This window comes from Poeciliopsis prolifica, unplaced genomic scaffold (genome assembly GCF_027474105.1).
Source record: "Poeciliopsis prolifica strain line A6 unplaced genomic scaffold, Auburn_PproV2 SCAFFOLD010, whole genome shotgun sequence".
In the NCBI taxonomy this organism is placed as follows: domain Eukaryota; kingdom Metazoa; phylum Chordata; class Actinopteri; order Cyprinodontiformes; family Poeciliidae; genus Poeciliopsis; species Poeciliopsis prolifica.
In genome coordinates, this window is record NW_026562385.1 from 3,531,248 (window position 1) to 3,552,801 (window position 21,554).

General features: G+C 40.8%; 1 protein-coding gene across 3 annotated transcripts; it reads left to right on the top strand.

The window, feature by feature from the left end:
- Nucleotides 1–191: 191 nt before the first annotated feature.
- Nucleotides 192–21,069, top strand: pdgfab (platelet-derived growth factor alpha polypeptide b). Of its 3 annotated transcripts, none has more exons than XR_008606328.1 (7): nt 192–814; nt 1,536–1,635; nt 6,727–6,861; nt 8,655–8,845; nt 17,308–17,434; nt 17,961–18,086; nt 19,086–21,069. XR_008606328.1 is itself a non-coding variant. In XM_055035798.1 (6 exons), the coding sequence occupies exons 1-6, from the start codon at nt 755–757 to the stop codon at nt 19,097–19,099; spliced, it is 627 nt and encodes a 208-aa protein (XP_054891773.1). In that variant the 5' UTR covers nt 192–754; the 3' UTR covers nt 19,100–21,069. The 3 variants fall into 3 exon arrangements, 1 of the variants encoding a protein (XP_054891773.1); XR_008606329.1 differs by having other exon boundaries at nt 1,539–1,635; XM_055035798.1 differs by lacking the exon at nt 17,961–18,086.
- The last annotated feature ends 485 nt before the right edge of the window (nt 21,070–21,554 follow it).

Below are 21,554 nucleotides of genomic sequence, written 5' to 3' on the forward strand. Positions count from 1 at the left end.
ACTCCCTCACACAGGATGGAGGGGGGAGGCGGTAAGAGGGGTATGGGGACGGATCATGGAGTTTTAAGTCATCAGCCAACCAGCTCCCCTTGCTGAATGGATGCACGATCACCCAAACGCGAGGGGAGGCGCAATGGGCACAGAGCTGCTGGCTCTCTATATTCAGCGGCTCAGAGGCGCTCTGACACCATTCACTCCAGAGTCCTACACGTCCAAGGACCTGCGCGCAGACACGCTCTGAACAGCCCGTCACGGACGCCTTTCTCCATTGGAGATTTCCTTAGGGCATCTTTTGGATTATTTTTCATTCAAGACTTTCAGAACAGAGAAAAAGCAGTGCGCTTTCACTTGTCCTCAGAGACAAGCAGCTGTTTTTAATGTGTGGTTTCTCTTTGCATTGGGTCAAAGTGTGAAGTCTTTTTTTTTTTTTTTTTTTTGCTAAGGTGAAGGACAAGTGCAATGTGCGCTAGACTTGTTTATTGGATTTGCCTCACGCGTGCGTAAGGAAGGTATATGCTGTGGAGGAGCACAGGGCTTTTTCCAAGAGGACGCAGCTCAATGTGAATAAAAAGAAAACTGCTCAGCCCGAGAGTTTCAAGCAAGTACAAGCAGCGCGTCTGGCCGAGCTGCTCTGACTACACCGTTTCCCTCCCTGAGGGGATGGTTGTGGATCCTCTGGAGCCAGGAGCGAGTCAGGGGCTCCTACGCGGCAGCACATTTTTCGTGTTTGAGGGAGACTTTACAGTAAAAGGAGATGAGAGCCACAATTTGCTGCTTCCTTCTGTGGACGACGTACCTGCTGGCCACTGCTGAGGTAAAGTGACCAGATTCAACCAGGTTTTATTCCAAATCAGAGTGCAAAGGTCCTCTCCTCAAGGGCCACACATACATACGCATAACACTGAAACGCGAAGTTTAATTTAAACTCCATAGGAATGAAGTTTGAATTAATGCCTTTGCACAGAAAATCAAAACAATAAAACCACCTCTCAGATGATTTGAGGCACAAGTGCGCGTCTCAAAGTAAACACCGCTGCACGCGCTTGGACGCACAACGCAGTTATTTTTGGTCTTCTTTTGGTGCCAAATCTGTTTGTAGCTTGAGGGCAACTGGGCAAACGTTTTGGTTGGACCAAGCGCGTCCATGGGAACCGCTCTGGCTGATAAAAATAGTTGCTGTTCCTGTAAGGGCTGCGCACGTCTTGCTCAACCCGAGGTGCCTGGATGAAGCGCGACAAGTGCAAAGGGTGCGAGGTTGCCGCTCCCGCAGTCTTACAGCTTTCGGTCTGAGTTTCGCCTTCCAGCTCAGAGGAAGAAACTGATGTGTATTTCTGAGGTCTAATGTCGCTGACTATTCACTAAATTCGCAAACGGATCTCTCTGGCACCTTGTCGCAGAGTTGGCTTCTGAAAAACATTTCCTCGGTTGAGCCTTTATTTATACAGCCAGACAAATCCCAATGTGCTTCCCAATCACTCGACTCATCTCTAACCTTATTTTCTTTGATTTTTTTTTTGTCCCGCTCCCTGCCACAGAAGGAAGTGGAGTTTCCCCAGGAGCTGATCGATCGACTCTCCAACAGTGAAATCCACAGCATCAGCGACCTCCAGCGGTTACTGGAGATTGACTCCGTAGGTAAATTCTGCCTCTTGTTATTTTATTTATTTATTTATTTATTTATTTATTTATTTATTTATTTATTTATTTATTTATTTATTTTTCGAGTCAAGTGTCTGCAGGTAGTATACCCCCGGCTTTTGGATACTAATCTGATTAAACCTAACATGAAAAGTCAAGATTCTTATGTCGTGGCTTTATGATTAACCTAAATAATAGTTTGCACATTTGGAAATGCATGATCCAAGACAAGTGCATTTACTGCACACATGTGATGAAGGGTGAGTTCAGTGAACTTGCTTTGTTGCCTCCAGACGGCCTCATCTTTTTATGCCATAAATCTGGTGAAAAGTTGTAGCAGGTTGCAGGTCTAGCTGGCTTCTTCTCCCTCTGTGTCCCAGACTGTCTTACTGATTAAATTACATCTGTGCACTGGAAGAACTTGTTTGCCTTCACATGAGCCTCTATTTACACAGGCTGCTGTCATATATCAAGTTCAGGGCTCCCACTGTGCAGATTTGCCAACAGAAACGGGTAATTACCTCTCCTGCTTTACAACTCTCTACGTTTTACATTCGGCAAACAAGGGAAGAGACTGGAATTTGCGTTATTATGGGTTATAATAGCCATGTTTTGTGTTTTCTCGAGCTTCCTCCACATATTTCAATGTATTTTATAGTGGACAATTTTACAATAGACAGAAAATGACATGTGCTTATGTTGAGATTTTTCTTATTCAGAACCTCTTAATTCAATACTTGGATGCATGTTTTCTGAAATCTGTCTATTCCATTTTGGAAAATAGTTTGAGCTCAATCAGGTTGGATGGAGAGCATCTACAGATACAAAGTTAATTGAATTTATCTCTAGACTTTGACTAGGCTTTTCCCACACATACTAAACCAATCTCTTGTTGATCCGACTGTATGTTTAAGGTTGCCGTCCGACTAGAAGGAGAACCTCTGCCCCAGTCCAGAAACTTTTAACTCAACTTTAGGATTACCCCCATGTTTCCTTCTGTCTTCTCATCAACTGTGACAAACATCCCACATCATGATGCTTCCACCACCATGATTCACTGTTGGGATGGTTGAACCAGTTGGAGGTGTGCCAAAACTTTTTCATCCTGCGATGGTGAACTCTATCCATAACCTCACCTTGATCTAAACATCTATATAACTCTCTCCATTTCTTAGTCTTCATCAAGCTTATTACTCACCAACATTCTCAACCAAACTTCTGAAGCCTTGCAATTACAGCTGCCTCAAGTGCTTGGCGTTAAATTGCACATGGTTGGAATTAGGTGACCTCTGAAGATAATTTCGCAGAACGTTTTATTTGGGGGTATCAAAGTAAAGGGCCTGGAAAGAAATATGCTTTTCAGAAGACCATATTGTCATTTCTTTCCACTTTAAAATTTAGCTCAATTATGTGCTGACCAATCCCATAAAATCCCAATAAAATATGCTGAAGTTTGTGGTTGGAGCCTAACAAAATGTGGGAAAGTTTTTGCAAAGTTTTATAGGATTTAATTAATAGAACAACCTCAGTGATGGATTTAATTAACATCAAACTGGGCTGTTTTCCACAGCAGGCATCATTTCACTTTTCTCTGAGCCCAGAATAAACCACTTTGGTGCCTCATGGATGAGAAAAGGTGTTTATAATTGTATTAACGTGTCTTTCTTCAAACAGATCAATGCTTTGCAGAGTAACAGCAGTAGGCTAATTATTGTTATACAAGGACATAAATCTGTCTTGAGGGTCAGCTTTGTCAGCCCTGGCCAGCCCATTAAAAGACCCCAGACGCCAGCCGGAGGGGTATTTTCAGAGCTTTTGTTGCCGATTGTTTGAACGAGGGAAGTTATCAGTGTGAGGCAAAATGACATCATCCAGGAGGGGAGATTTTAAAACATAGGTGAACTTGTCAGAATTAGCTTTTAATTTTTCTGTGATTTCTGTCCCCTGGGGGCTGGCAGGATAAATAGAGCACCCAGGGCTGGCTTGCAATACTCCTGTGCTCAGTGCAGGCTTGCATTTGTTTTTACAAAGTCCCTGTCCTCAGCTCTGACTGTCAGATGAGATGACCCTGTTGAAGTCTGCAGATGGCTGTCTGGCCCCTGAGGTGCTGCTTTCCTCGTTATACTCCTCCTCCTCCTCTCTGTCCCCGTCTCCCTTCTGAGGTGGCCCCTCGCCTGCCTGCTCTTATCTCTCTCAGTGAAGAACTTTGACAGAAAAGGGAACCTGACTCTTGGTAAGGGGCAGAGGTGGAGGAGGGAGTCGGAGACATCTTGAGTCGGTGCTCCGGCTTCAATCGGAGAAGCCGCAGGTTGTTGTGCAATCTGCTTTGTCTTCTGTCTCCTGCGCAGTTAACAGATAACTCTGACACTTAAAGAGGGGAGTTGCTTGCCACCTGTTATTACCCACAACCACAAGTCCCCTGCTGCCTATTAGGCTTAAGCCTTCATTTTGTCAACTCAGTCACATAACTGTTAAAAAGAAAGAAGACAAATGAGAAAGAATGACAGACGAAGGGAGTCCCCTACACTGAAAGTCAACAACATGCTGGTTGTTTGTTCAAGGAGAGGGAGAATGAAAGAGAGTGGAGGAGAAGAAGCAAAAGGAGGGAGTGAGGGCCCTTAGCTAATGGAGGGAGTAATTTGCCAGTCTTGAAAGCCTGATTCATGGTAAGAGACTGTCTCCTGTCCTCTGGTCTCTTGTCTAGAGACTCTGGGCGTGTGCATACATATTAGTCACCTGGAACCAGGAAAGAATCAAACCCCCTCACTCCACTGCTGTAGTCTTTCCACCTCATTTTCTTTCCTGTTTCTTCTGCAGCCTCTCTGTCAGATCGAATATAACTTTCCCTTACATCAAACTTTCCATATTTGTTACATTCTTCTTCTACCTTTTGTGTATTTATGACAGTAGGAGATGAAAAGGTTGATAGATTGGGATGTTATGTACAGTATGTGTGTGTGAGTGTAATGGTCTGAAAGAATGATAGCTCAGCCCTTTGTTTGACTCCCAGTTTCAGCTGCAGGCAACACTTCCCTTCAGTGAACCTTTAGTTCTGGGTCGCCAACTGGTTGACTGACTCTCTGACAAGCTGGAAGGAAATTCCCTGAACTGTCTCTGACAGACAGACCTGAAAAAAGAAATGATCAAAAAGCAAATAAACAACCGATCCCAATGGTGGACTGTGTATAGTTTGAGGAAATCCCTTCAAATTACTTTGGTCGAAAAAAGATCAAAGAGTGGACTGTGTTGAACTCTGTTCACATATGTGTACTTTAGGCTTTTCCACATTATGTAGGATGATGAGAAGAGTTTCTCCAATTGTTATACAGTCTTTTTGTTCAGTGTACATGTGTAGAATAATCCTATACAAGCATGATATACCATAAGAAAGGCAGACCCACCCTGTTTGCAAATATAGTCAGACGCTCTTGGAATCCTGCAGACAAGCTGTATAATTTTATTGCTGTTCTTGCACTTTTTCTTAATCCACCTTAAAAGTCTGGGTGGAGACCAAAACAAGCACGTCTTATCAGATGACCGTGAACATGAAAAAAACTGAACTGGCTATGTTAGCAAAACATGTACTTTCCCCAAAAAACCACAAAGTGATTGAAAAGCAAACATTTGCAGTAAATGAGGGACACAGAACCACTAATTAGGTCTAAAATAAAGGTGACTGGGCCCTACCTGTCAAATGACCACTTTAAGCCTCTGTGTCTGGTTGTTTTTTTTTTCAAGCCAGTGCTGACTCACCTTCATCTTGCTACAGCTAAAAAAAAGTTTAGCCTAGTCACTGAGGGAGGCTGACATAAAATGCCAGCAATTAACCAGTGTACAACTGAACCTCCTACTTGCAGCCAGTGTACTAGAAGTTACCATGCTTGCATGTTTAAGAGAACTGTATAAACCCTCTGGGAACATAAAAGATACTTTATTTCATTATGGCTATTTGGCCAACCAATACTTGGTTGTTAGAATTGCAGTTGAAGACTCTTACTCGATGCTGAAAATACTTTTATAACAGAGTATTGCTCCTCATTAAGGGAAAAACAAGAGTGTCTTTTTTTCCAGTAGCCGCCAAACTAGTAAAGAGTCACATCTCTGTTTAGTCGTGTATTCCTTTATCTCTGCGGTGATGACTTCATGACATTCTTGTCTCTATCAGAAATACAATTTATTGTGTATTTCCCAGTACATTGTTTGAGTCATAACTTTGTTGAGATGCATGTCCATTTTAACTTTGAGCTGTGGTGATGACACAGGATTCTCAATAAATAACATTGTGTTTTTTTTTTTGAGAAATGTAATTCTTAGCACTCATTCCAGTATAGGTACCAGTGCATCACCAATTTATAGCTTCCAGTCATAGAAACGTTCAGTTGCGTTCCTTGAACTCTCAGTGCCTTCATAGAAACCTTTACGTATAGAATTTGTTTAATCAGAAATAAAAATAATGTAGAAATTTATTTGTATTTAAACAGTTTTAAACAGTTTTAAAGGTCTTTGATTTATTTTTATGTGATAAACCTGTGCTTTGTGTTAGGATTGATATAGTGTCAAAGGCTTACAAGAATGCTTAATTTAATTCTTAAGAAATCATTGTCTTTTTTCCTACTTCCACTTATCTAAAATTCTTGAATAAACAGTTGCAAATCAATCTTATAAACATTTACTTATCTTGATTGCACTGTGTTATAACTAGGGTTGAATTGCACTATGTAATTGAATCTCAATGTGACTATGTAACTAGACTGAAATGAAATGAACGGCATTCGTTTTATTTTACGTCAATGTGTGTGAATTGGCGCTCATTGCCAAGATTTGTTGGAATTTGGTGCTGTAAAAATGGATCTGACATAAAATTGTACAGAACATTTAACTTATTTAAACTGAGTCACAGTTCAAATGTAATCCTTTGTTTAGATCTACCAAGCCAAACAGCACTGTTGTTCAATGGGGTTTAGGTGCTTCTGGTAAGAGTGTTTCTCCTGTGAACATGATAAATAGCATAAAAGTTGAACTTGAACTTGTTTGTTTGAATAACCCGTTTGTGACATCATTAACTTGCCGTCCTTCTGTTCTGACGAGGTACGGGAAACGATGTTGTTGAGGAGCATAAGCACCACAAGCACCACAACCACCATAAGAACTCGTCCCATCATCATGGTTACTACAACGAACTGAAAAGCTCCCAGCTGCACAGCCGACGCAAGAGGAGCATTGGTAAGACCAGTCGGAGCTCAGAAGTTGCATCATTACATGCGGGACAACTTGGCACACACAGCGTCAACATGCCCTGAAAATAATCTGAAGTCTCACTTCTAAAACGGAAGTTCCCAGGACATGAAACAGATCGCTTTACACTAATTTCCAACAAAGCTAACAGTTAGTGGTTTTTATACTGCTTTTTAAGGGGGATAAGAGGCACCCTAATGAAGACATCTACCCAGTATTTATTTGCAATCAAGGAATCATGAGAAAGGGAGGCAAGTGCGCGGCGTTGACGGGGACGTCTGACACCAAGCCTTTTAATTGGCCCGAGGCTTGCAGATCTAAAGACACACGCGTCAGGGGAGAAATATATCCCCGAGCGTGGAAATTCCAGACATTCAGGGTTCAAGTTGCAGCTCGCCTCTTCCCTCAGTCAGATTTCTTCCTAAAATGCCACGCGGTACGATATCTGATCGAGGCATGGAGCCTGCAGAGTGCATACTCTCCACCTTACTCCCAGCAGTGGAGAAGTTGGATGTGGACGAAGCTGCTGGTCATGTTTCGTTTATTTGTCTGGCACCATAGGATTACGAGATAGTGTAGCATTTTGGCTGCTCTCCACAGAGGTTCTTGCATTCAATGCATGATTGGCATTTCGTCTTTACAGGATAATTATTATAATTGGACACAGATAAAACAAACTACAAAACAAATTTAGTGTAACATTTGCAACATTTTATGTAAGCATATTTTAATCAGCATTTCTAAAAAGAAATTATGTAACTCTAAGAATCTAAAATGTGTTTTAAATTAAGAAAATCTTATATAATTTTTTTTCTTTTACATTTAACTTTAAGTTGACAACTTTACATTTACAAGTTTAAAAGAAAAACAAAATAAGATGTTTGACTGACAAATGGGCAACCTCCCAGAGCAGCATCTTTGGCATGAGATTGCCCTACCTACCCCCCTGTCTAAACCTCCCCCTGTTCCTCTCATCCTCTTACCCCTCCTTTTTCCCCCCATCTGGGTTGCGGATGCCATGGCTACACCTAATGCATCCACTACCAACCCCTGTTGCTTAACTGTTTAACGTTGGATACAAATATTTTGCTCCAACACAAAAACTCTCCCATTCACAAGTTTTTCATGGCTTTTAACTTTTAACAGAATTAAATTTTCATCCAAAATATAGGATGACCTGCTTTGCTATTGAATGCTGGACACTACACATAAACAATGAGATAAGATACCCATTTGGATAAACCAACACCTGGCGCTAATTTCTAATCAATACATTTAAGTACAATATTTTTACAGACATAAACTAACTTGTAAGAATTTAATAATTCCCTATTATGTTTTCAAACCTTTGTGATTCATTTAAATAATGATACAACCCACAAAAAATCCTTTTTATGCAGCATTTGAATTAAACATCTGTGATTATTAAATTTCCCACCTGTTGAAGTAATGGGTGTCTTGCTGAGTCATGCTATGCTCACTTCAGCGAGGGCCTATAAGTGCAGCTGTTTTCTCAAGTTCCACATGCTCCTTAGACTTTTAGCTGATATGAGATCAGGCTTTTGGAAAGCTTGTGTTCTTAACACTCTTAAAAGATGGTAGGTACGATATGAGGCAAGACAAGCAGCTCTCACATCAAGTGAGTCATCAAGAGTACAAGCAGCTGTGTGTGTGAAGATCAGATTCCAGCAATACATAAGCACTTAGTTGAGGTCGGGAAATGCGTCACCAGATGTTGTAACATGCACAACAAATGCATTGAGCCACTATCTCACTTCCAGTCGAAGAGGCCGTCCCGGCAGCATGCAAGACGCGGACGGTGATCTACGAGATCCCCCGGAGCCAGGTGGATCCCACATCTGCCAACTTCCTGATATGGCCGCCCTGTGTGGAGGTGAAGCGCTGCACAGGATGCTGCAACACCAGCAACATGCGCTGTCACCCTTCCCGCAAGCACCACCGCACCGTTAAGGTAAGACTGGATTCCTTAATAAACCAGTTAGCATCATCAGGCCAAGTATAAACATGTCTCTTACCCTCAAGTGGTAAGTCTGTCTGGCTTTGTTGTTTGTACAACTCACACTTCTCTGTGCTTTTTGGGAAAGTAAATCTGTGAATTTAAATCCAACACCTTAACATTTTAGCATTCAGAGTTTTTGAGATCTGCAAAAGTCTCTAATTTCATTCACCAAAGAAGTTAAATAGATACTCTGTAGGGTATTCAACAATAGAGAGTTGCTCATCAGCATGATATTTAAATATCTAAAAAATATCTAAAACACTATGAAACTCAACGTCATTGTGAAATTATATTTCTACTTTAAAATTTGACTGAAATGAGCTGGGATATCTGGAATTCTGACATGAAAAATTTGAAGAACACTAAATTACATGTCAATATCTTATTTAGGAGAACCTCTCTTGATGTCTTCCCAAAATAATGTCCATCTGACCTCTACCAACGTCATTCCCTACCATTTCAAACCCCTTCCCATCATTCTGTCTCTTGCTTGGTGTAAGTTCAAGGTGAGGGTACAAATGAGAGAAGATGAAAAAGAAAGGAAGGAGGCAGCTGCTGGCTGGGATATCTGTTGAAGGAATTGCCCAGAGAGGGAAGCTCATGCCAGGATTCAAGAAATAAAAAAAATAAATAAAACAATGTTTGAGATTGTTGGAGTGTCACATGCTGCAGGACTGCTTCAACATCTTCCTGTTGTTTATCCTTTTGTCTTTTCTGGAAGCAGTGTGCCCTCGGAAGACAAAATGACAGTGAGAATGAGGAGCATAGCTTTCTTGAAAACATGTCCCTCTGCGTAGGATCAGAGGAGACATGGTGGCAGGACATGAGATGAACTTCTCATTATATTTACAGTGGCAGTATTGAGTTGGTGAACTGCTCTTTTCGGAGGTATGGGGACTATGTGGTCTGCCCTGTGGAAGTTAGAGACAACCAAGGTATAAACAGCGTAGCCAAGAATACTCTGACTGTGTTTGTCTATATCTGTACTTAATTATTGCTGCAGACAGCCTGATCTTGCCCAGTTACTGGGACTGCCAGAGTTGTTTTTCTTTTGCCTTTCATCCAAGTCTTTAAAGATCTCCGCCTGATAGACTAGTCTAGTCATAAAACAAATACCAATCTGGGCTATGGAGGTTTTATTAATGGAAGTTTTTGTATTTTACTGGGATTTTGTGTGATAGACTGTTACAAAACTGCATTGAGGATGCATGGCTTTCAACAGCTTAGACAAATACAAGTTTATTATTATTAGAAGTACTTCAAACTTCAAAAATTTAATGCAGTGTTTTTCAATACATCACCCAAAATAATAATAATAACAAACGGTCACTTCTAATATATGACTTTTAACATAAACAGAGCAATATTGCAATTAATTAACCGCGAGGCTCTTTGTAATGCTAGAGGACCTGCAGACAACCACAGCTCAGGTGGAATTAACTGCAATCTATGTAGGAGATACAGCAAACCTGTGGAAGAAGGTGCTCTGGCCAGGTGGGACAAAATTTAAAGTTTTTGGCAATTTTCAAAATGTTCAGTATTCCTGAAAATCTAAAACACTTGCAACATCACTTGCAACATAACATCCCCATTACCAAACAAGCTTTTCTTTAACAGATACACTGAAGTTGGACAGAGTTACTTGTTTGATGGATGGATCTAAGTTCAGATCAATCCGAGAAGAAAGCATACTAGGTTGCAAAAGTCTTGAGACTGGGGCGAAGGTCATCAGGTTTTTGGTCAGAAATGCTGACTCATGTTGCGGTCAAAGTCGAGAGTTCTGATATACCTCACAATCATCTGAGTCTGTCTGCATGGAAGCGACTCAGCCTGTTTGCCAAACAGTTGGTGAATGTCATCCTCAATAGGAGCTCTATCTGTAATTGGAGCGATGTGGGGATGGAAAGACGCTGGCGACAGAATTTCAAGACGTTCAGTTCAGCTATTCCCGGAAACTTCCATCCAGCTTTGTTTGTGTTCCCCTCATGACATGGGTGAAAAAATGGGCACACAGACAACAGATTAATATTTTGGGGGTGGCAGGGCGGGTGAAAAGCGTTGTGTCCCAAAGGAAGGCATCCCTCAGGGCTTTCTCTGATCAAGTGACACTCATCACATTGTGTGTAAGAAACATTATCTCAGCGTAAGGTTTGACTTTGAACAGAGGCACAGTTTGTTCATTTTCGTTCTTTTATTAGAAAGCTAAAAATTCTCTGACTGCCAAAGGGTCTGGATTGTTTTTCTTCTGTAAGCCAAGGATCAGCATAGAAGATTTCTGGTGTTTTCTTTCAACCTTACACCAACCTAGATTTGTCTAAATCAGCTCTACATCTGCTCTTATTCTGCCCACTCACTTGAGACTGGGTATTTAAAGAAAGCACGATAGGTCTGTGCAGGCCCTGTTCTGTACAAGCCTCTATTGTTCATAGGCATGGTAGTGAGTTTACAAAGGTCTAGTGAGAGGAAGCACATCTTCATAGTAGTGTCATAGCCCAAAACAGTTCATTGAGAAAGGAGCTTAAAATAGGCAGAACTGAGCTGGTGAAATCTACATTTTTTGTAGAAAATGTAGGAAGGTTAATAATTCAACTTAAAGCCGTGAAAGCCGCGAAAGTTGGATTTTTATGTAAGATTATGATATTGTGGTCATCTCATACTGACACATGCTTTGCGACAATTATATTTAGACATGTATTACCTCTACATATATTTTTTCCCATGAAAAATCATACTAAAAAAAAAAAACGCCTGCCACACAAACCAAGTAGATTTCTGAAAGAAAAAAATATTATACAGCAGTGACCGAAAGAAATGAGTAAAAAGTTGAGTTTACATGTTGTTTACAAATGACATTTGGAGACTCAATTGCAACAATACAAGCAGAACACGAGAACCAACCTTTTAAATTAGCTCCATGATGTTCCTAATCTAATCTAAAGGGTGTATCACTTTTAACTTTTAGTAGCTTTTAATAGCTGGGAACCTGTAATCGGCTTCCAAGCAAGCATTTTGCGGTGTTTAGAATGGGTTGTCAGGGCACATCTTTGTTTTACATGAGTGTGGGTGAGAGAGAGTGAGTCCTCGACACGATGCAAACCCAGATGAGGCCATTTGTGCGAAGCTGCAGCAAGAGGAAGACAGACCGCAGAGTAATGAAGTGTTGATGGCTACTGGATCAAAGTGGAGGACAATTGAGGCCAGGCGGAAATGGCCCGGTACAGAGTGTGGGGGTCCCACATATCTCTCAGCGCCAGCCTCCAGGTCCTCGACCCCTACACGCAAACATACTCACACATGATTACCCCAGTAGACGGTGGGTCATGGCAGGGTACTGGGGGGTAGCGGTAGCTGTACCCCTGTGGTTTTGTGGGACTCTGACTTACAGGGTGTTTCATAAATAAAAATGTGGCGTTGATACAGTGAGAATGATTTATGGTTATGTGAGGGACAGGGTAGGGGAGGGTTGGATGGGAGTGAGGGGCCTCTGTGTTTGAAGTTTCTTGCAGCTGTGAATTATTTACCCTTTGATTCAGTCAACTCTCCTGGTGGATGAAGCAGGGTGAGGGAGTTTGTGTGAACATGGCGGGCCAGGTCGCAGACCATGGGAGTGTCTGAGATGTTGGCTACTGCTGCAGCGGCTGGAACGCTTCAGCAGGGAGAGAAGCAGTATTTTTTTAAAATCATATTTGACTCAATAGACTGTATTTTTACCTCACTCCTCCCCTGCTGTCCTCCCTCCTGCTCCTCATGCTTCAGCCCATCCAGATCTCCTCTCTGTACACTTCAATGCTGGAGTCTGATTGTCTGATGTGTGAAATAGTTGTTCACTCCCTATGTCTCTCCTGAATCTGCAACTCTCTAATTTTACCCCACTTGTCAAGTCTCTGCATCATCTGTGCTCTCTTTCATTAAATCTCATTCACTTTTCATCCTTTGCGTTGCTTAGTAATGTCCCTTTCTGAAATTATGGTTTCTGTCAATGCACTTGGAGTTTGCTTCAGTTTTTTTTCGCCCTTGATTACTGCAACAAGGCATGGGCTGGTATGAAACTCTCACGATATTTCAGTATTGCTTAGATAATTCAATACAAAAATGTAAAATAAAATTTTACATTTTATCACTCAGGCAATAACTACAACAATTCTTTTATTTACTGTCCTACAGGGGACAGTAAATAATAGTTGTATTTATTGTTCTTAAAAGCTATCAAGCTGACTGGCAGGATGGAGCAACATGTAGGGGTGGGGCATTAATTTGTGCTCCCTACAGCTGGATAAAACTCAGGTTACTTTAGTCATTTTTTCCTTGCTGCCCCTTAAAAGGAGTTGAAATCATACGGATGAATTGAAGGAAAAATTTTGTATTTTTGAAACCGTAAAGTTTTGAGTATGGCTTGGACTGGTTTTATGCACGAGCTAGTTCTTGCACATCAACGTCAGGCGCACTACGCTCACCGTTGCTCTTATTTCAAACTGTAGATGTCACTGCGTAGTCTGTAAACAGTAATTCATAAGTGAAGAAGAACTTAAAACAAGTGTATTTCCTATAACTAGTTGTGGTCACACAGTTTTACGTTGTAAGTGTTGCTTTCAGGGAATATTGAAGCCTGTGCAACATTTTGCAAGAAAAGCACCTTCAGACTTCAATCATTTACATGTTTGTTAAAACAAATGTGCTTTGTTAATGTGATTTATTTTCTTTTATTTATTTCATTGCACAAACAGAAATAGTAACAGATGGAGATACACAAAGCCTCTCCTTTCTCCTCTTTTTTCTGGGCAGTAAACACAGACTGTCTCTGTTGCCTGTTTTCCCTCCTGATGGATGAATTGTGACCCTGCCCAGCCTCTTTCCACCCCTCTCCATTCTGCAAACATACACATGCACTTTTTATTTATTTTTGCTCCAATCTGTCACTGTTCCAGTTTGCCATGGCCCGCAGTGCACATCCACATCCCTGCTGTGTTTTGCTTGGAAGTCCGGAGCAAAACTTTCCCCTTCCTTCATCATGCTCTCATCGTCAGTGTTCTGTGCTCAGGGAATTCCCAATTAGCCCCGACTCGGACAAACGGCTTCACACAGAAGGGCTGCTGGTGACACTGGGGACAAGCCAAAACCAAAAGGGGGTGTGATTCCCAGACCCTCAAGCCTCACCCCCAACCCTCTGGATTGGATATCATTCCACTGCCACTCAGGGGACTCTTTCTCAGGGCCTGGATTTCCAGGGAGTTTAAAGCAGTTTGATTTATACAAAGAGAGTATGGGGCCCTGTGTCATAGCATGGGAGAGGGGTGCTTTCTTATCTGGGTTTTAAATGGGAAGTCACTGACTGTGCAACAGAGTGTAAGTCTCTGTTAATAAGACAACAATGCACAGAAAGGCTACAGCAAAAGTCCTCATCAGCTCTACCTTCTAACACAAGAAAGCAACCCAATGCATCTAAGCATCTAGATGTGATGAAGGCAACTTTCTGAAGTTTACACTCCACCGGGATTGAGAAGTAAGGCAATGTATGTGACTTGAAGCGTGATATGGCTTTTCGTATCACATTGCCAGCCCAGCATATTTCAGAAACTGTTGGATATGTTTGGTTTTTAAAGACTCAACTAAAATGTGGATTTAAAGAGAATCATACAAAAAAATACAAGGGGCAATTGTATGTACACCTATTGAGGTCAGAGATCAGAGGGAAGAATTTTACACAAACTCCGTGAAATTGAAATTGAGATCGATTTCATGGACATGCAACTGACAAATTTGGAACAAGGTGTAGGAAAGTATACCAATAATTAGAAATCATGTTTGCTTGATATGAGAGCGATTATGGTCCTGCTATGTGCAGGTCATTGAAACAAATGTGCCGCTGGGCTCCACATTAAAGGAGACCATTGCTTCTGTCAATAGCTGTTCGTTCGGCCCGGCAGAGCTTGTGTGTGTCTTAGTCATTAGGATTAGCGTCAGCAGTAAGTCTTAGACAAGACTTTGTCTTCTTTGCTTCCTGACAGACATTCTCGTAACCGGCATCAGCAGACAAGCTGTCCGCGGAGGCAGCTGCATCTTTCATCTCTTTCTCCTTTCATCCGTATTTTCCAGTAAGATAATCGGATTAAACATTGGCAGCGGTTTTCTGAGAAAGTCGCGCCATGTGGGGATGTTTAGCACACTTTTTGTCGATAAATGCAAACCTTTGATAATTTTTCTTTATGTCGTGTCTGTGTTGGTTTAATATATTTCCCAAATGGGTAACCCAGAAACTCAGTGTTAATAGGTAACACATGAACGCCTTCTAATGCAAGTCATGATCATGGTGAGGTGCTCCTCCTCGTCCTTAAATAACCACCTCTATTTGTACACACACATGTGTTCTCCCCTGTGAGAGCTAATGAGAATGGTGGTTAACCTTCCTTCTCCTAGTTTCTTCCTCACTCTGGCCTTTTACCCGCTCCTCTTCTGTTTCATGGCTCGGAAACAGCAAACACACCACCAATATCCCAGACACCATTGTCCTCTGTTTGCTCTCCACATACCTCTCCTGCCTGCTTATCCTCTTTTCACTGCCTTTCTTCTTCTCTTCTTTTCCACAGATAGAAACTGTTGCAAATGAGTGGCTGCTAAAAACTGCTTGTCCTTTGGCTCTTTGCTGCCTCAGTTCCAGTCGCACTGCGCCCTCCCCCCCGGTACCACAAAAAGCAACTCTCTCTCTTTTTGAATTTCAGCATTATTGTTTGTTTTATCAGACAGGGATTGGTATGTTGATTTGTCTGCATGACTGACTCACCACCAAGAGCCAGGCTTGGCACTGTGCCATCATGGGATAGAGGAAAACAGACTCATTGGTTTTGTGCGTGCAGAAGCTTCATGCTGAGTACAGGACTGTGTTGCTCATATGGCTGCTGAGTGCTGGAAGGTTGTCAGCCAATATCCTTTCTCGTGCTGCAACTGGCATAAGTGAAGCCGAGGAAATTGTTTCCCTGTGGTTCCAAAGCCTTCAGGGATGATTTGAGATGTTACCTTTCTTGGTGTTCAGATCAGAGAGGCAATAGCATGTGCCCACCTTCTCGGTTGCACAACAATATCATCATAACCTCCATGCAACCTTTTCTACTCAGCTTTCATCTGAGCTTTAATCAGTAGTGTATTGTTGATGAAGGCTCAGAACATTCATAACTCTTGGATTGGTGGTTGTAACAAGCTGTGCCTTGGAATGACTGGAATTCTTGTTGCACTTTTTGTGCTTGTTTGACCATTTTCTGATTGTGCAGAGTCCAGAAAAAATATTCTTTAGAAACTTTATACAAATTTTGTAACATTGCAGTCATACTTTATTGTAGAAATAAAATATGTATAATAATTTACATGGAACTGTCTGTTGCAAACTCACATTTGATTTCCCTGAGTTAATAAAGTAAGTAATTCATAGTGTTTTGAGTTGTGTCTCTGGCCTCTTTGCAACCTTATTTTTGCCAAATTCTTTGCTAACCAAATTGATTTAGGTCTGGACTTTGACTAGGGCAATCTATTACTTAATAATACACTTTGATGTAAGGTTTTACATTAGTAGCCGTGGCTGCATCCTTGGAATTGTTGTCCTGTTAAATGGGGAACGTCTGTCACATATCTTTTCTACCTCCCAACACAGAAGTCCCCAAACCAGTCAATTTGAGAACAGTGTGACCATCAGCAGCATAGTGTGTGTAATACTGAAAGCATCCATCTGCCTCCATTGATGTGCTTGATATAATGGAGTGCAAAGGAGTGCCTTCTTCCATATGTCAGGAGTGTGCTCTGCATAGTTTGTGGGAAGTTGCAAACAAGGCCGGCTTACTTTCAGCAGTGTCTGTGGTTGTATGGTGACAGAAAATAAAACGGTTTAAGTAGTATGAGTATTTTAGAAGGTACAGTAGATTTCCTACATGCAAGCAAAGCAGAACGTTCTATAATCCATGTAGAAACACGGCTTAAAATCAACATGTTGAGGCAAGGTGAATGAGTTTGGGTGTCTGTTTGGATGTGGATGCTTTGGGTCGGAGCTAAGGGGATCTCCCAGCTTCTTTTCTTTTGCCAGAGCAAACCTTCCCAGGGCCTGAGGGTGCAGTATGCTCTGTCCTACCCCTTATCCTTCAACTCATAGCGGGGTCATACACTCCATTCAGATGCTTAAAGACCATAGAGCATACAACAAGTGAAACCTAATGAATCAGGCTCTGAGGAATGCTCCTGTCACACTCCAAACACAACAAGCAAAGCCTTAGCTGAGTTTTTTATGAATTGGTTTATGCATGTGCCATCAGTCATGGGACTACACCTCTTGATGTTTGCCAGTGGGCAAATAGAGTGTGCATTCATTGACACACACAGGGAAGAGTAAATGTGCAGGAGCCTATAGCTAATCTTTCTCCTCTTTCTTTCCTTAGGTAGCCAAGGTGGAGTACGTGAGGAGGAGACCCAAGCTGAAGGAGGTCTTTGTGAGGTTAGAGGACCACCTGGAGTGTGTGTGCACATCGCAACATCATGTGGTAGAACACTTAGATGCAGAAACAGGTAAATAAATGCAAGCTGGGATTTCCTTCACACCTTCCTTAAATGATGTTTCTGAAGTCCCTTTCAAATATTGTTTGTTTTTCTAAAGTTTGATGGCCAAAATTCTGCACTTACACTTTTGTCACTCTGCACACCTCCTTATTCTCTTGGTCTGCTTTGGATTTAATGAACCTTTACCTCCAAATGCTTCCAAGCAGTCATGCACACCTGCAAGGTGACTCTCTGTTTGAAAACTGTAAAGGTTTGAGCCTTGCTCTGTGAGAATTTGTGTGTTAAGGGTGTGTGTTCAAAGGCTGGTTGGCATGACAGCAGTTAACGTGCCTTGATCTGAAGGTTTCCTATATCTGTGTGCAGATAAGCCCTGTAATGTGCACAGATAAGGCACCTGAAGAATTTAAACTGAGCTAAATTTTTGCACTCTCTGCTTCTGTCCCAGGGCTGTTGCGGTACCTTCGGTTTCCATAAAGCCTGCTTCTTGCTTTAAATCTTCCTTCCTTTTCACCCTCCCCAACTTTTGTGTTTTCAGGCCATCGTAGGGTTAAAGGTAAAAAAAGGAAACCTAAAAAGCTAAGGCCCACCAAGGACTTATTGGTGACATAATTAAGGTGCTCTTATTACCCAAAGTCCACTGCAAGGCTGTGACAGGACACAGGTAGGAATTGAGCACTGAAGTCACCTTTTGGTGTCACACTGGCCCAACCAAGGTCAAAACTGGGCCTGCCAATCACCGTCACCAATCACAGTGCGAGGAGAAGGAGGGCTACCAAGTTTTACCTCCAGGCCCCAATTGTGCATGTTGAATTTGTGACCTCTTGAGCATGCTCACCTTGTATGTGTGTTTTGTTTCACAGCAGTGGTCTTGTGACTTGTTGAGTGCATCAGCAGTTTGTTTTGTCTAACCACTAAAGAGGCACCCTTCTCTCTTAATTATCTCTTGCTCCTCTTTAAGTTACAGTGCCTTGCAAAATCATCTATACCCCCTGAACATTTTCACTTCTCACTTTAAAAATAATAAACCCTCAATTCCATTAATTGGTATTCTACATAATAGACAAATAATGCATTGTAAAACAATCTCCATATTTTTCTGTCAGCATAGTATGTTTAGAGTAATGTGCTTTTTTAGTTATTTTTGCCAATTACAGTTGTAATGTATGTTTTCTATTTCAGATTATGTTTTAAATTATCCTCCTTGGGACATTAATGATTGTTTTAGTACATAGAGTTCAAAAGTAAACGGGGCTGAAAACAAATGCTCATCACATTTCTCAGAATCAACAGTTTATTGTATAAAATACTATTAAGATACATTTGGTTTATAGACAAAATGTGACAAAGTTTATGGGGTGTAAATACTTTTGGGATTCACTGTATCATCACTTTTTTTTTCTGTACTATCTTTTGTACACAGAAAAATCATCCTGAGCATAAATGTGCTTCAACTGATCAAGTTGTTCTGTATCTGGGGAAACTTAATTCAGAACATTATTGGTTTTATGTGTGTTGTGTCAGTTTGCAGGAATTGCATGGATTCAAATGCTGAGGTTGGGATGTGATTGCAGAGATCTGCAAAGATTTTATTTGTAATACTGAAATAGGAGTCTTTTTGCATTTGTGTTAGTAATTTCAGCTTTGTCTCTCTATCCTACAGCAGATGTGAGGTGAGACCTCCCAGACTTAGGGGCAGCATTACAGGATGGACCTAAACCAGAAGAGGACACCATCTTCTTTGTCTGTCTCTCCACCCATCATGCAAACATTGATTAAGGAAAATATACTTCAAAAGTCTTGAGACTGAAAAGTAGACAACAGACTAAAATACAGAATGCCAAATGTGCTTTCAAAACTAGTAATGATGAGGGCAACTGAACTACGATTACGAAGAAAAAAAGATGCCATGAAGCTCAGACTTCAAGAAGATGGAAGGAATTTGGGATGAACAATTCAAAAGACACGCAAAAGGAAAGTAGACTGTGGGATCAGACTTTTTTTCTGAGAATCCAGTGCTATAACTCAAAGTGCCCTGTTTGTATAAAAAACTGTTGCATTCATAAGAAGAAAGCAAAAGGAAGATTGGTATAAAGATGCAAGGAAACAGATTGGGAGTGTTCGTTTTGCAGAACTATAAGAGGCAGCAGACATTGTGACTGGTGGACAATTTGTTCTAATTAAGGAAGAAACAGCCTCAGAGACTTCCAGTTTTGAAATTGCCTTACCTGCTTGTACATATAAATCTACAAAAAAAAAAAAAAAACGGAGGATGCGCCGCTGCTTACAAACTATTTATGCGTGTGGACATTTGCTTTTGTCACTTTCAATCTTCGCGAAAGGACAAAAAAATATGTTTTTATTAATTCCCGCAGACATACTGGTATGTTTGGTGCAGTCCTTTGCTTTCACTAGTATCACAATCTCAGTGTCATTTTTGTTTTTTACCAGTTGTTTTTTGTTGTTTTTTTCCATCGTCAACCATGTTTCGTATTATATTGCAGTATATCTGATTGATGTCAAGTTTTGCATATGGTTCAGATGTATGTGTGCAAGGAGGAGATGTGAGAGTCAGTAAAGGAAGATGTTTTATTTTTGTTATGAAATATATTATGCATACTTATATCCAAGCAGGAATGATGTTTTCTTTATTTTCTTTTGGAAAACAATGCAAATAATTTTAGAAGATGGTTAAATTGGTAAGGTTGAAATCTGTTTGCATCACTGTTGTGCAAAGGGTATAAAAAAGGAGAATCAATAGCTAGTAGTGGCTTATATTTCCTTATGCTGCAGTCATGTTTCATTTTTGAGACAAACAAACAAGCAAATATCACATAGATTTCACAATACGTTGATGACAATTGCATAACTACACCAGAAAAGGTACCACAGTGTGCAGATCTAAGTAAACATGTGGTTGGAGCTGGGTCTGTGTCCTTACAATGAAGCAATATTTGGTGTCTTAAACTCATGTTCAAGATTCACTTTCATTGGATTTAGTTTCGCATATTTAAATCCTTTGTCTCTAAATCCATAGTTTCCATTAAGCCAGTCAAGAAAATGCTACAGTTTGGTGAGCTGAATCCACATTGCGGTCATCTATATGACATCCATGTCAGAAGTGAAAGATGTGGACTTGTGTTGAATTAAAGATACATTCCTTGTTTTGTGTAAGCATACCAGTAGATAAAAAATCTGTTAATGAATGCTGAAGACATAAATGCAGCAGAGACTCATTATCCAGTACAAATATAACCAGAGCTACAGTAGGATGGAATGTTTTTGATCAAAGCACATTTATTTTCTGAAATGGCCCATGCAAAGTGGAGAATCCAGTTAAGAATCCTTGACTAAACTAGAATACTGACTTTCTTGTTAGTTTCCAGGGATGCCTGGAAACTAACGAATTTCCCCCTCAACCCCCCCATAAAATTATACCATAACATTGATCTTATTATGGTATGCAAAATGTATCTAAATTCAACAGAAACATTTGGTTAGAGGTATTTTATATCCATATCATAAAACACAACTATATAAGTCACTGAAGTCCTTTTTCTTTTTTTTTTTTTTTACACATATTTTTTAGTGATTGTTTTCTGCAAGCTGAAAGTCCCTGTCTTCAAATAAATTCAAGGTTAAATTAATCCAGGTTACAGAGTGTTGCTTGCTGTTGAGCAAAATGTAATGGTTAACATTGATTGACACATCTATGATATCCTGGTTTGGATTGAAAGTAAAAATCTATATGTCCCGTTTAAGAAGTATATTTTGAGCTCACACTTTGTGTGAACATACCTGTGGATTGATTTTCTGTCATGTTTACAACTCTGGGTTTAGCTTTGCTTTTTCTTTGATTGGGGGCACAATAAGCAAAACCTTTTTGCAGCGCAAACATTTCCACAAAGACACAAAAGGTAAGTTGTGTTCCATAGATAGTCCTAGATTGTGTATTTGTAACAAGAGGCTGTTTTTCACACATATCTCGAAAGCTGATAAGGAAGATGCCTGCCCGATCAGCTTCACAAGTGCACATGTTATGCCTCAAAGAGCAAAGTCCGCCTTGAAAGAGTGAATGAGTGAGCACAGCAAATCGACGACTGCATGAATGCCCTCCTTGTTTAGTCAGGCT